The sequence below is a fragment of the Coloeus monedula genome (genome assembly GCF_965178545.1).
Source record: "Coloeus monedula genome assembly, chromosome: 12".
In the NCBI taxonomy this organism is placed as follows: Eukaryota; Metazoa; Chordata; class Aves; order Passeriformes; family Corvidae; genus Coloeus; species Coloeus monedula.
The window spans coordinates 10432236-10448317 of NC_138792.1; the positions used below are offsets into that span (position 1 = coordinate 10432236).

The window sequence follows — 16082 nt, forward strand, 5'->3', positions numbered from 1 at the left end:
GGGCCTACAGCTCTGGAGTTTTGAATTCGTCACATTTTGAATCGGTTAATCTTGTAAGGTAAAAAACTTAGTTAAAAACTCCACAACTACTGTATTCTAGCAGTTGTATGAAGTATCACTACTAAGCTTCAAATTTACCTTCATATATTGCTTGAAAATGTCTGCAGCTGTGTTCATTTCCACCACAGTATATACAATGAGCTTACAGAAAGCTGCAAGCAGGTTTCTTCTTTTGTGCAATGCTTCAATTTTGCTGGCTTCATCATCCTGCTGTCCATCTAGAAGGAGTCCAGAACAGGAAAACTGTCAGGTTTAAAGACTCCATATTTAAACGTTTACATAGGAAACTGTATGGGCTAGTAGTCAGGATTCAGAAAATCAGATCTCAATTCTGATGGCAATGCACTTCATTGTCTACTGACAAGTCTCTTACCCTGATACAAATATTTGAGCCTATTAAACCAAACCCTTACTGCAATTACCCTACATGTTCCCAATACAGAAAATCCTTTAATCAGATGACATTTAAAAGCCAAATCTCCCTCTGTGTACATGCACACCTCTCAGTGACAAAACAAGACTAAAACAAAAAAACAACCAGGCAAATAAAAAACCCAACAAAAAATACCACCACCACAAAAACCCAAAAATGCACAAGAAAACAAAGATACTAGTTAGAAAACAAATAATATAAAAGAAACTTAATTTTTGTACAAACCTGCACTATTATTATCATCATCCTGATCAATGAAGACATGATCTAAAATAAAACTGAGTAGTTCAGATTGCAAGGAAGAATCAGGAGTGTAAACAAGTGGCTCCAACATGTCACGTCCTCCTGTCATAATCTGATGGCTGAAGATCATCAGCACATCACACAGAATTGTGAAAGCCTGTTAAAAAGAAACGTTAGTAAATACTTGCTTGGAAAGTGGATTTTGTTTAGAATAATGTATTTGCACTTGACAAAATACTTAAGACCTCAACAGTGTACACAGGTCACTGAAGTCCTACACAACTGCAAAGGCCAACTGAAGTCAAAATGTGCACAGCTTCTCACAGCAGGTTCCTGTATCAAGACTGAGTCTCCAAACAAAAATATTGCACAGATGATACCAACTAAATATGCAAATATTGCAGGATTCAAACATGAGAAGCCTGAAACTCCCAAATTCTGCCTGACGGATCTACATTAGGCCACTAGAGAACTTCGTGGACTCCAACCATAGTACGAACTCCTTTTTGCTGTCTTTTTAAAAAATAGTTTCGATCATGTTTGTTTAACATGTAACACCTGAGATTATTCAATCCCTTTAAATCATAATGTCCAAAAATCCAAAAGTGCAACCGATTTGTTTGTTTTGCTGGCTAACTTGTGCATCTGACATCAGATTTAAATGTCTGTACTCCACTGCCCCAGAAAGTTCAAATGTCTTAGTACCTGACATAGAGACTGACACTCTTCAAACTAACAGACCAAGGCAACAAGCTGCTTAGTGCTGTACCTTCTCTTTGGCTCTAGTCTCCCAAGTACTTCCACGAACAGGTGTGTTCTCTATTTCCTCAAAGCAAATATTACTAATTCCTGGTCACAAAAAATACACATGCTCCTCTGAAGTCCTTTGTGTCCATTCATGAGATTAGACAAGGGAAGTGGAACCAAGGCTATTGTACCCTATGCAACAGATACCCTGTGTAACTTGGCAGTTCTAGTTTCTAGAGCATTCACCAGAGTCTGAGAGTCATACAGCCTCTTAGAACGACCTACTCAGAGCTTCAGTAATTTTGTTACTTGCACTTTTCACACCCTACACCTTGTGACTATTACACTAGGTAGCTCTTTGACATAGAACAAGCCTATTAAGCTTCAGGAATATTCTTGTTCTAGCAAGAGTTTCAAAAGCTGCAATTGTGCGACTCAGTGGACCAGATTTTCCACTTTAACCAGTTTATTATTATCTTCGGCAGTGAAAAGGCTCCTGGCTTTCTATTTCTTTAATTAAACTGTCTACCTAGAAGATAATCTGGTCCTTCCCCTATAGAGACAATCTTCATTTTCTTTCATTTTAGCATTTTAAAGATTGTTAAAGGCATTTACTTAGAATTAATCCTGCTATCAGTAACCTGTGCTCTTCACTGGAACCTCAAAATCCTATGAGTGTCCGGGCCAAAGAACTATTTGCCCACAGATTGGAAGAGACTCAGCCCCTACAGTTTAATTATTTCCTTTGACTCTGTTATCCTCAGAACTCAGGACGAGAGTTTCCCAATATGATGTCTCAATTCTTTTCGAAACAGAAGCACAAATTAAAGACAACCCCCAAAACCTTCATGCCAGCATTTCAAAAAAGCCAGAACTCCTGCCTGAACTGTCACCCATTACTTACTCAAGCTTAGTATCTACATTTTTTATGTCTAAAATATTTAAGAACTTATTTCCAGCTAAAACTCTCCCTGCAAAGACAACTGTATGAAGGACTGACTATAAAACTGCACACATCTTTTCCAAGCAGTGTATCGTTGTTGAAGCTTCCAATCATTTGCTAGAGCATCTCTAAACAACACTCTTACCAAAAGATCAGTGCGTGAGTGTGGGGTGTGTGAGGTGACTACAAAAAACTCCCATTTCCCAACAATAAACTCTCCTAGGTTACAGTGCATACTGGTGCATATATAAACATATACGCACTCATCTTAAGTACTCTTTTTTTCCTCCTGATTTTGAGATCCCGAAATTCTTGGGACTCTGAAAAACTGAGGAATATACTGCCTTATGCAACAACACAGAGGAGGAGGAGAAGGGAAGCTGCACCTGCATGCATTCAAAGACAGAACCAATAAAATAACTTCTCTTTTAAACTGCTGTCCTTAGCTCTTCCAGTTTTGAGCCTATGAATCCACAGCTCCACAGGAGATGTAGGTCATTAGCACAAGGCAAGCAAGAGGTTTGAAATGGAACTCTCTCAACTTACACCCAGAAGGCTTCTACATCTGCAGAGTCATTATTTAAAGAAACAAAAAGCTGCTTTGCATAAAACATGCTACCTAAAATTACTCAAAAATAATAAAGTTTAAATTGATTCTGAAATCCTATGTACATAAGGAAGGCAAGCATACAAGTACAGTATGTATTCACACTCAAAGGGCACTCAGCCTGAACATCCAGGACATCACGTTCCCACACAAGTGCCAAAAATATTAGCAAGAAGAAATTTTCAACTGCTTTAAAAGTATAGCATTAGAAGACTACAAGTAACAACAGCACTAACCTGTTCCTTAACAGCAGTGTTTACATTGGTCAGGTAGTGTTGACAGATTTGACAGAACACTCTCATCTGTTTCTTTAGACGTAGAAGATCCTCCTTCAAAGAGAATGATTTCATATAACCGTTTTGCTTTTTCAATTTTATAGTCCCATTTAGTGCATGTACTTTCACAGAGCATTCCACCACAGGCCTTAGTGGTAACATTCAAGTCACATTATTTTAAAAAATCACTATTACAAATAAAATTAGCAACCAGCAATTTCCTTAATTCTGTCACTCTGTGTAGCACAGAGGATATGGCAGTTGGGATGAAAATCGTGTTATTTCATAAAAAAAGTAGTAACTAAAAAAACTCAGAAAGAAACCTAAAACACCCTAACACCTCCCCTCATCCCCCAAAAATTCCAGAGTATAAAGCATTTTCTCTTTAAAATACCTGTATTTTCAGCCTAAATGATAGATTTTAGACAGCTGTTCATAACTAGAAAAGACAAGCCTACTTGGTATTATTTTATTTTTTTAATTCACTGATTTGGGATAAAGTGGACTATCAGATCAGTCAGTCTTCTTTCCCCGGTTCATTGTAAAAATAAAGGTAGCTTCAGGCACTGCAATAACTTCCCAAAGAGTAGATTACTGAGCAAACAAAGTATCAAATTGGTCTAAGTACCACCCACATGTGTAACACAGTTGGTGTCACTCAGTCATGTGAAGATGTAGCTCTGTAGAACTGGGGAAGTTGTAATATGAGACCAACTGTGTAACCAGCATCAGTCCAAAGATGTAATACACCTGAGGGACGTCTAAAATCTACGCCTGCAATCTAAACTGAAACAAGTCTCTCCCTTCAAGAAAGTGGGTAACACTGGGTACAGCATATTGTTTAATCCCATCAGGATTAACAAAAGCAACAGCTTCTCCTTGACAGGAATTTAAGTATAACATGATTTTATTAGTCCTTTTCTACACAAAATCTTTTCTCTCAACATTTACCATTCAGATTACTACACTGATGCTAAGACATTACACGTGGGAATATTTTCTTTCCTTTATACAGAATTATTTGTTTACATTTTTATTAAAATTGAACCATTTATATAGTCTTCAATTTAGTGCATGTATTATGAAGCTAATTCCCACACTTAGTTCACAAACCTGTTCACAAAGAGCAAAGTCAGCAGATGTTGACAATGTTGTCAGAAGCCAAAAAAAGCCAAAATCAACCAATTAAAAAAATCAACCAACCAAATCTTTAGGCACAGTACATTCCTGTCACTTCTGTTTCTGTGCTTATTTTTTGCTGTTGTACATTCCACTTTCATTGAACAGAAGTCAACCGAACTTCTGTAGGTACTTAGTATATTTGGCAGCAGTCAAGCAGTTATACAATAAAATAGTTGTAAATCAGAAGTTAAACCAATGTAAGCTTTAATTTACCAAATTTTATTATGCAGGAGCAGAAGATAGTCTCTTTAAGGGACCACTTTTCAATTAGGTTCTTTTCATTCCTGCTGAAAGTATTACAAATTACATTTTGCTGCAAAACAGCTAGGTTCATCTTCATTTCTAAACTAACCTGTCAGTATTTATCTCATCTTCTGCCATTAGGCTTGTGATAAAGCTTTGATCACTGTTACTGCTGTTTACCCTTTAAAGTAACAAAGCCTCCAGATCCTTCACACCCCTAGGTGCCTCTGAACAATCTGTGTAGCCACTTCTTATCAGGTATTTGGGGTGGGAAATGTGAAAAGCCACTAGAACACAGATGGGTAAACCAGCCAGCCAGTGGTCAAGTTCCTATTTATCTCTTAACATCTTCTGACTATAATTAGTCACTGGACTAAAGAAGTCTGAACAGATAGGGGAAAACCACCATAATCTGATACAGGTGTTCTCTGTTATAGGATCTAAATTAGTACAAGTTACATAGCATGATTTTCCACTCCTGCATCTACTAGAAGCTCAAACTACCACATGCTAAAAAAAAAAAAAAAAAAAAATTTAAAAAAAAAAAAATTAAAGGAAAAATGTACGCACCCTCACATTAAAATGAGAATACTGTAATAATGGATTATTAATTACTCATACATTATTAATGCCATGAGTTCCCTTTGTTTTCTCCCTAGTAAATTGTGACAGTCATATACAACTTCTTTTTCTTATATTAATTACAAGCATGATAATCAGAACATTTAAAAAACCTGAAGAATTTACTTGTCTCCTCCCTGACATAAAGAAACTCAAATAATGTAGTGCAACTCCAGCATAGATTTTCAGTAAAAAAGCACTCCTCTTACAGGACTGCAGAAAATGTATGTTTGATTACAGGGATTACATTTTTTAAATTTTAGTTAGAGAAATCATCAAAATGTTTTGGCACTTAAAAAATCCATTCGTAACTACCTAGGCCTTTCAAAAAAAGCCTTTTTTCATTAAGCAGTTCAGAGTGAGCCACCTAATCAACCTCTTCAAGCAGCACTGGATACAGGAAACCTTAATCCTTCCTCTAAGATTTTTCAAGAAGTGAAATTAGAAAGATGACATTTGCCAGAGCTTTGCCCTTCAAGATTACTATACATAGAACCAGAACAGGGCCTCTCATCATTCCCTGAAAAAACCTGAAATTTAACTTAATCTTTTCATGTCTTTATTTAACAACAGATTTAAAAGACTGATGAAGAGTAAAGTAGAACAGCAACATATTGAGCAATAAGAATACTATGATAGTATACAAATTCTTACATCTCACTGACTTGTCACTGATACTCTTCAAGGTTTCCAGACAAATTCAAATCCACTACTTGAGAGTAGAAAGACTGACTATGCTGGGATAACTACCATTCTACCCCTTCTTAGCATTGTTACTGTGCCTGATAGGTATCAGGTTTATTTACTATTACTGTAAAATTCCATCAAATTAAACATAATATTGCTATTTACATAATAAAAACAATTAAAGGAAGTACTAGGTTTGCAAGTCAAGAATGTGACTACTAAAACTATGAATTCAGAAGAACTTATTTAAAAAAGCAGGATTAGGTAGGTATCAATAGAAGGAAAATTCCTAGTCTTAATTCCATCACAGTTCCCACTTGATGACACTGCAGCTATTTACAAATGTTTATTTACTAATACAACTGGAACAAGGCATACCTTTGTGGAACTGCTTTCAGTAACTTTTGCTAGCTGCCAAAGGATTACATAATGAGTACACTGCAGTGCATGAATAACAATCTGAAACCAAAAGGAAAAAAAACATTAGATGACAAAGGCCAATAAAAAAGAGCAACAAAAGCTATTTGTAGCTGTGCCTAAAGAACATGTTTTAACTACAGACCTGTTCTGGCATGTCTCCATTTTCAATGCCAGTTTTCAATAACTTGTAGTTGCAGCCAAACAAGTCCCATCTTGATAGGTCATGAGCACTGGAAGCATTAGAAATGAAGCAAAAAATATTATTTAACTAATACTCTTTCTGCAATTTGAAGTTAACAACTACTAAAAGCCTAACTGGTCAAAAAAAAAAAAAAAAGAAAAAAAATTAGTCTTGAAAAAACCCAGCCATTGAATACCTCCACACCCCAACCAACACACACACACAATAAAAAAAGCAAAGCAAAAAAACCCCATGAAACTGCATTAAAAAGTAAGATATATCATATTAAAAACAAGCAACCCCCTCACCACAAACTCTGATACTGAATTAAAAACAAACAATCCCCCACAGCACAAACCCTGACAGACATGTGCAGAAGCCAACCTACTTGTGAAAAGCAGTGATTCTCTTCAGTGTTGACAAGACTTGATATGCATCATCTTCATCAGGTTCCTCCCCCTATTTAATAATCATACAGTGAGACATCTCAAGCAGTGTAGTCTAAGTGAACTGGGGAACTTACTAAAACCAAACACACACACACACACAAACTGAGGGGAAGGAGAGGGTGGGGACCTGATTCTAAATTATTTATCATGTCACATATGCTTTTAGAAGAGTTAGAGAGATAAGGCAGCAAGCAGTTCATATCTAGAAATGGAGTCAATGATCTTAAGTGTCTTTTCCAACCTAGACAATTCCATGATTCCATAAAATAGAGGCAGAAGAAGAGAGAGGAGAGGGGGGTGGGGAGGAAGGAGAAGGGAGGGGGGAAAAAAAAAATTGAAAAAGCCTAGGATAGTGGAATACAATGTATAATATAGGTGCTTCTATTTTCTCTGAAGAATCCAGCAGAGGCCACTGTCAGACAAAAGACACTGGACTAGATGGGCCACAGGTCAGTACTTCAATCTTACTTTAATCACAGAAAAAAAGGCTTTGAGAGAGGTAAGGGAACTGATTTGTTCTAATCGTCCCATAAATTCTGACAAAGTTGCATTTAGTAAAAAAAGAAGAGTAAAAATGAAAGGGTCAAAAAAGTATCTACTTGTACATAAGATAAACTATCTGAGGTCAAGAAACTCCTCCTAAGTCTAGCAGAGATAATGCAAGCTTTACTATTCTGTAGTTGCACAACCCATCAAAGAACTAAGGATTTCAACACTTCCACCAGAGTATTTGCCATTTTCCCTCAAGCCAACTTCTGACATCTCATTTCCTTGCTTTACTTCTCATTCTTTCTTTTAATCACAAAGGGAAACAAATGGGCACATTTCTTGTTTAGGATTTCTAGAACGGAGTTCTAGTTCAGAACAGAAAGCAAGAGAAAAAAGGCCATCTTGATAAACCACATGCATTTAAGAAACGTTAAGAATGAAGCTGTCAAAAAGACACTTCCTATGCTCCTTACCACAGATGAAGAGGAGAAACAAGTTTTGTCTGAATGTCAGAGATCCCACATAGTACAGTAAAATACACTATCAGAAGATTCTCACTTTTCAGATCAACACAGTGTGGGAACAAAGTTATTTCTGATCTACTAACTGCATCTGCTTGCATTCAGGAAGGGAGGGGGAGTGTTTTCTAGAGATTTTGATATTTAACAACAGTAACATGCAACCACAGGCAAGACTACCTAGAATAGTACATCTGAGAATCCATGGGGAATTACAATACTACAGCTCTCAAAAATGTAAGCCTCAAAAGCTAAGAGTAAAAAGTTTATGTATTTAATTGTTTATCTGAAACTTAATTCGAATTCCCAAAGGATTCTTGTCAAAAGGAGATCAAAATTAAAGACTCGCTGTCTCAATCTCCAACACAGTCTGTGTTCACACTATCACAGCAATGACACTGTTGCATTATTGCACTCGACTTAACAGTTTTGAAATTCAGAGGGAAGATCCTATCCCTAGCTCTGGCTTGCAAAGAAAGACAGAAAAACATACTGAAAATATTTACAAGGGCAGGAAAAGGTGATTCTGCACATTAAAATACCTCTTGCAGGAAGTCCTCAAGAAGTCGATTAAACTTGTCTGCCAATTCATCTATTAACTGACTTCTTGCAATATCAACCCTGTTAAAGATTGTGAATTCTTCATTACAGAGAGCGTGGTAGGTTTTTGAACAGGCTTCCAAAACATCTATATCTGTGTGCTTCTCCACAATATCCCGGATTTGTCGCAGTAAGGCATCCAAATGCTAGAAGGAAGACGAGCCAAAGAAGAAAATATTTATTTTTATTTATACATATACACACAAATACACGCATTTTTAATAAACCTTAAGGAATTTTAAAAGGTAAATTCTGTTTACTACTTTTGTAACTATGATACAGAACACAAACACCTTCTAGAAAATCAGTGAAGCTTCTGAAAAACTCAGTCTATTTACCAAAAATCAAGTTGGAGCTTGTAACAGACCAAATCACCAAAGTGATTAAAAATTTGCTATTGTCAGTATTGTCTTACCTAACACTTGAATTTGCAATGACAACTGAACAACACAGAAGTATTTACCTCCCACTCACACAAACATTTATGCAAGTTTGTGTGTGTCTTAAAAGCTGTTTAATTGAAGATTTAGTTTCATAACACTCTACTGTCCACCAGCTAAAGCCAACTTCAGCTGTTCACATATTCCTCCCCTCAACATGAGTTACTCACTGCTGCTCTATCACTGCTGGCTATGCTGTCAACTACACCATTTTATCACTTTTTGACTCTAATGATTTCCAGCTACTTCCTTCACAATGCAATAGCACATTTGAGAAGGAATCAATAGAGATAAGAACAGCTTCACCAACTTCATAAGCATAGGAGATAAAATGAGAGCAGTAACTTCATCATTTGTGATCTGGTATTCTTCCTCTCTTTCATGCAACGATGATGGTGGTTTTCTAGTTTCAGTGACAGAAAAAGAAAACTTACTGAGCTGTTTCTACAAGCTTTATCTGTCAGACAGCTATCTCAAATAAGACCATAACCCAGCAATAAATATTCTCGATTTAAGTTCATCTAACTGGCAAGATTTTCTGTTAAAACCAGCCAGAAAGGCCTTAGAAAACTCAAACTTTCCTTATCTCTAAAAAGAGCAGCCAGTCACAACTCTGAAATCCAAGTCGCATTATCAGTAAGGGTAACAATAAATAAAATCTCCTTTACACAAAAGAACACTCCTAGAATGGTGACTGAAATTCCAGTGACTAAGTCTAAATTCCCGGACTTTTCCTTTTATGTTAACATGTGGATGTTACTGTACCTTTTCTAATCGCCCTGTTGTATAAATTTCCAAATCAAAGTACTGTGGCAACTGCAGTAAGTTGGTGACTTTTTCTGCATCTACAGAATACTGCAAAATCAGCAAGGAAAAAAGTTTAGATGAAAAAGTCTTGGACAACATAATTCATTATAGAACAAGTAAATACAAACGAAGATTAGTAAGAAAAAAACAATAAAACTCGTGGCAAGTTGTATCATTAATTACAGAAATATATTTGTAAACAATCAACAACAATCCATCAGTGAGAAATGAAATTAAACCTACCTTTGCTAGCAACTGAGGAAGCGCCACCGCAAAAAGCTCAGTGATTTTTGTCCTGTCATCCAACTGGGTTTTCTTCTCCTTTGCTGTCAGCACCTAAAATATTGGTATTGTGAGGATTTTACAACTAAAAGTTCTGGTGCAAAGTTTCATTATCATTAATGAAATGATGATTAGGTACATGGACCTCTAAAATCACTGTAAAATATCAACGTAAAGCAGGAGGGAAGCGTGCAATTAAAATAAAAAGAAAAAAACAATAATTCAGCATTCAAAAAACGCAATTCAAAGTTAGGACTAACACTATTAAGATTATCTTGAAAACAGAAGTGATAACCTATAACAAAAGGTTTACCTTTCCTGCAACAAAATAACATGACTGGAATGACAATGTAAGAATGGGAACCCCTTCAGCTTAGAACTTTTAGTGATACTTACTCAATTAATTTGTCAAACCTATCTTCCTACAAGCTTTCAACCTGTAATTAAATGGGTTTCTTACCAAAAAGATGCACCAGTCTTGAGAGAAGACTGCTTAATGCCTCAGTAAAAGAGGCTGTCTAAACTCTGTATAATCACAGAAAAGCCAGTCGGTGGACTGGCCTTCTTCCAAGAGACTATGGAGTGTATTTTCCTTTCCCTCATTCTGCTCTTTCACACTGAAAATAGTCTTAGCTTTTCCCAAACATTGATTCTTGTCCTCCTTTCAAACCAACACTGTTTCCAAAATCAAATTTTATTACCTTCAATAGTACAAACAAATGCAGTAGTTCGAACAGTACTAAGCACATGCCAACATTCAGAAAAAGCAAACTAGCCAGGGTAGTCAGATAAATGGAGGCTGTGGAGACCAAAGCTGAATCTCCTATCTCAGTCCCTTCAGCAGCAACAGCCTCCTATCTTTTCCTTCTTCCCACACTGGCCCCACAGAGCCATTCCCACATCTCTGGATGAGTAGTTTTTTGCTTCCTACCCTTTTCCCTGTTCCTCTTCCCACAGGAGGATGACATTCAGCCGCTTGCCGAATTGTACACAGCATTATTTCAATCAGTGCGCTTTCCTGTCTGTCCGTTAAAGCTGAAATTTAAGAAACAGACATTAAAACACAACTTATTTTTCACTTTCCACAAGGATCACAATATGTTTGGGTTTTTGCTTGGGCTTTGGGGTTTTTTTTTGGGTTTTTTTTTTTAAAGGCAAAAAGACAGACATGTAGACCAACAGCTCATTTCCAGAGGTGGGGGTGGCAGAGGGGATAGAGAAAATAAGTACTGTATAAAACGACACCAGAAAATATTGAAAAATTGAGGGAATATCACTGGAGGAGTCACAGAAACAGATGGAATAAATATTAAGTTTTATAATCATTTTACTTCGTTTCCACTTTTCAGAGGTCCATTTACTAGGACCTAAGAATTACAGAATTAAGTCAGGGGTTTTGTTTGGATCTACTGACATTAAAGAAATTATACTATTTTTCCATACGGTACTTGTAACAATAAATTAACCAGTTTCACAAGCAACTTAGTTTCTCGAATGCCAAAAGTGCAGCCTGAACTTGTGGAACAACAAGGCTACACTGCACGCTAATTCCTTCTCTTTTCTTCTAACCATTGTTCTTGTGTCGCACTTCCATACCACGTGGTGATCTCTTTCTACTCTTCCTCACATTTCATAATTGGTCTTAGTGACTTATAGTCATGGAAACATAGAAAATACATGTAAACATCTTTTTCCTTATTTCAAGCCTAACAAAAACTGCACAGCAATATAAACAAATATCTACAAAAATCTCTTACGTTCTTCTCCATTGAGAGGCTCCTCCAGCAGAAGACTGTTCATACATTCCCAGTCCTTCAAGAGGTCTGTAGCACAGTCCCACATGCTGTCCACAAGATAAGCAGCATGTTCGTGCAACTAAAATGAGAACAGATTAAGTATTTTATCAGCAATGAAGTTCATTACAGAACTATAATAAAGAGTATTTCTCGCACGTGGCTCCTGCCTGTGGCAAAAATACAGAGCAAGTTTTGCAAGCTCTCTGTTTAAAATGAAGATTTTCTTCCCCAATTAACTTAAAAAGATGAATCCAGACCAACAGCTACAAGGAGTAGTGCTACAAGATCTGTCAGAACTTGGGGGATAGGTGGGTAGAGGTTGCTGGGTTTTTCTGCTTTTTTCTCTCTCCCCTTTTAACTCTGTTAAATCACAACTTCTTTACATTTATACATCATCATGATTGTCAGAGTAGCACTCGCAGCCTGTCTCAACACTGTGTACTGACAGACCCTTCAAATAAACACAACCACACAAAACAGTCTTCTGACCCCCAGGTTGCTCAAACAACAGGAAAACCAGGACAGATCATTATTAACCGATGAGTGGGGAAAAGAAAAACAACAACAAAATGTAACTGAAAAAAATTAGAACAAAGCTCAACAAAAAAACCCCACACACACCACAAAAACAAGGATATCCCTGAAACCCAACTTACTTCACTTTCCAAAAAGAAAAACACTAATGTCTTCACAAGATTAGCATTTGGACTTTGTCTTCCCCTCCTTTTCAGTATTCCATCATCTTCAGCATCTCTGCGGCTGAAAAGCCTAAAAGAAGAATTATTTCTTGACAAGTTTCTTCTTCCTTGCCTTCACCATAGTCAATTCACATCAAGATATCTGGTTTTTATGCACTAAATACCTTGTTGCTTGGCTCCACATTTTATTTTGAAAGGAAGTAATTTGGGACAAGCATCATTTGAACCATTTCATATATGCGTTTTATATATGCTGAGTCGATATTCCACTGACTGTTTCCAGTGGAATGTATAATTGTAACAAAATGCTTTAAAATCATCAGTGATAATTGCAGGTGCTTGAGGTCCTATGCTCTGCCTTAGCAAATTGTATTTTCTGATCCTCCCTACAGGAGACTTTAAAGCAGCTAGGAAATACTGGAAGGAGGTCTGATAAGTATTAGACGGAAACTCTGTTTTGTTCTCCTACACACCTGACACATGTTGGATTTTTAGTGGATTTTTTAAAATGAAAAATATTTTATGAAATGGTCATATGGGACAATGGGGAAGAGGCAGGCACAGGGGAGGAACTACAAATGGGAAAACACTCATTATGACGCAAACCCAAGTTTTAGGCCCCAAACTATGTAAGCATTTTAAGACATTTTACAGGAAGGATGGGAAAGGAGAAGACATAGGAACATTTTTATTATATTCCCTGAAGGTACAAGCTTTCAAAGTGCAGCCTTCAAAACTGCTCTCTATTTCCCATTTAGAAAAACTACAGCAATTCAGGAAATACAGTAATGTTACATTCTCTCCTCTTTCTTAAGGCCACTTTATGATTCATTTTTTCCTTAATTAAAACTAGTAAGAATCATCGTATTAATGCACACAAAATGCACAAAAATCTATAGGAGCAAGAGGTTAACTGTAATTTCTCCATCTTACTTTTTATAAAGAAATTCCCCTGCGGCAACTGCTACTGGCCGATGAGCTGAATAAACCAGGTGGTAGACATTTTCACAGTCTTCTGCAGTCAGAACTTCTTCACTACTCCTAGGGGAAGGGATGGGAAGAAAGAAAGAAAAAGAAAGAAAGAAAGAAAGAAAAAACCAAAAAAGGCTGAGTCAACAAAGTATGACCTCTAATGAGGGAGATGGAAATGAATGAGAACCTAGACCTTTTCCTTCAGTTTATCATCCTAAAATTCAGAGTCTTAGTTCCAAAGTCTTCCTGAACAAAATATAATGATCAAGTACAAGCTACTGCTAGAAGGTTACGCTCAAGAGTTCAACTACCGCATAACGTTCAACATATTCCGTGTTCCTCATTTCAAACATTCCATGATAGTTTTTAACTATGAGGCTGAATTCAAAGTTCCCCTACACCTACTGAACTGTGGGAGATAGGTAGTAACACTGTTCTAGACAGATTACTTTTGAAATTCCATTTTGTTTGAGTGCAAGATGTACAGACATTTGTATAGCCTTCAGATTATCTGAAGCATCATGCTGCTGGCCTCACCCACAGGGATGAGAAACACTCAAGTTTCAGTATGTGTTGTACGTCAGATAAGGAAATATATATGTACTTACTGTAAAACAAGAGTGAGTAATTTTATTGCTTGGACTGCAACATCATATTCTTTGTCAAGAGTCATAGACACAATTCTGTCCTAAGAACACAAAAGAAAATATTTTTGAAGAGGAAAGAAATATAATGCAACTTAAAAAAAATTCATATATACCAGAAGTAAGAAGTTACACTAACCTTGAACCGACTGGTGAAGAGCTCCAATTTGGAATTAAGCTCCTTATTATAGTAAAGCCCCTGCAACGCAGTTAGGCATTTGAGTCTTACTTCTCCTTGCTAAAAGAAAATTAAGAACTGAATTAAAAGTTAAGTATAGGATACAAATGTGATCTTCCTGTCATACAAGACAAGTTTCTTTTACAGTCAGAATTAATTCAAAGACAAAGATTAAATGCTGTCACAATATACTACCAATAATCATGCTAATGACGTAAGAATATAACCTTGTTTGTAACAAGGCAGTGAAGCAACAAAACCAAACAAAAACCTCCAAGGTCTTACTGCAGTTACCATCTCCATAAATCAAAATACACCTGTTTCATTCTTTGTAAACACTCAAGATATTTCTATCTTTGATGACCATCCCTTGTGCAGTCAGAATTACTAAGTAGATAATGGAAGAAATATTCCTCCTGAAATACAAGATCTACTTCAGCAGAGAACACGTTTTAAGGTATAGATGATCTCAAGCAGTTTCTATCGCCCACTGTCAGAGGTTATTGGGTTTTTACACCAAGCCCATGAACAGCACAGCAAGACTGAGCATCCCTCATTTCTTTCACTTAAAAGTCAATAGCTTAAAGTTTCCAATGCAAGAACTGAGGCAATGCGCTGACTCAACAATGAGTCAGGGAGTATTTGTAAACTATCTATTGACCTCTCCGAGCAGAGAATAGTCTCTAGGTGGTAGTTGGTAAATACAGCTTGAGGCACTCACCAGCATAAAAGGGGGCTTTTCCCATGCTTTTTACAGCTAGATGAGAATGCTACAGAGTTTCTTAACTTGGCAAAACAGAGAACTGCCAGGCTACAGGGCCACATTTGTCCATATCACATGCATTAATTTGAAGTAGTTAAGTACTGTGAATCACAAGTTTGCATCAGCAATAAATAAATAGAAAAGATCATTTGCCTACAAATAACAGTTCCTTAAAAAAAATCTGTATGTACTCTCTAAAAATATTCAAAAGATTCAAGTCTGGCTTATACATATTTTGAAATGCCAGTACTTCTGAGTGATAAGGAAAGCAGTGACCAATTCAAACAGTTAAGAGATCCAAACCTAGTCTGGAAATATCAATAACCAAACCCAAGGAGTTCTGCTTCTTGGTTCTGCTCCTTTTGCTCAGTGCAGTTTACCTTGTCATGCATAGTCCATCCCACGTATTTTAAGTAGCTGTCATTGAGAAAGGCATCACTGTACATTTTCATCCATATTCCAATCTCCTCAATGCAGATGGCTCTTATTTCAGCAATTGCATCTCTGTGGAGGGAAGTGGGGCAGTAAGTTCAAACAGATGAATAATCAGAAATAACCTGTCAACAGCTTCCAGAATAGATTAATGGTGCTACACATTACTTACTGAGAGAAACTTACCGGTATCTATGCACAAAAACACCTTTAAATATTGCATTCATCATGTTTTCTATTTCATCCTGATTTTCTTGAAGCTGAAAGAATGTGGAGAGTATATAAACAGTGAGCAGCACTTTTACAGTCAGATCAGATGGTGCTGATGCTAGACAAACTAAACTAATATTTAACATTTTAAGTGTGACCATT

The 16082-nt window shown here is 36.7% G+C and overlaps 1 protein-coding gene across 4 annotated transcripts in view; it reads right to left on the reverse strand.

The window, feature by feature from the left end:
* The window catches only part of STAG2 (STAG2 cohesin complex component), a 108467-nt gene that overhangs the window by 43176 nt on the left and 49209 nt on the right, over positions 1 to 16082 (reverse strand). For all 4 annotated transcript variants that reach the window (XM_082289482.1, XM_082289483.1, XM_082289484.1 and 1 more), the window contains exons 9-25: positions 15897 to 15970; positions 15659 to 15782; positions 14477 to 14575; positions 14302 to 14381; positions 13655 to 13762; positions 12680 to 12791; positions 11985 to 12102; positions 11159 to 11262; positions 10189 to 10281; positions 9904 to 9993; positions 8641 to 8844; positions 7031 to 7101; positions 6604 to 6691; positions 6420 to 6500; positions 3270 to 3362; positions 719 to 893; positions 139 to 278 (exon numbers count right to left, since the gene is read on the reverse strand). In XM_082289482.1, the coding sequence (XP_082145608.1) occupies positions 139 to 278; positions 719 to 893; positions 3270 to 3362; positions 6420 to 6500; positions 6604 to 6691; positions 7031 to 7101; positions 8641 to 8844; positions 9904 to 9993; positions 10189 to 10281; positions 11159 to 11262; positions 11985 to 12102; positions 12680 to 12791; positions 13655 to 13762; positions 14302 to 14381; positions 14477 to 14575; positions 15659 to 15782; positions 15897 to 15970 (1854 nt within the window). The remainder of the gene's footprint in view (positions 1 to 138; positions 279 to 718; positions 894 to 3269; positions 3363 to 6419; positions 6501 to 6603; positions 6692 to 7030; positions 7102 to 8640; positions 8845 to 9903; positions 9994 to 10188; positions 10282 to 11158; positions 11263 to 11984; positions 12103 to 12679; positions 12792 to 13654; positions 13763 to 14301; positions 14382 to 14476; positions 14576 to 15658; positions 15783 to 15896; positions 15971 to 16082) is intronic.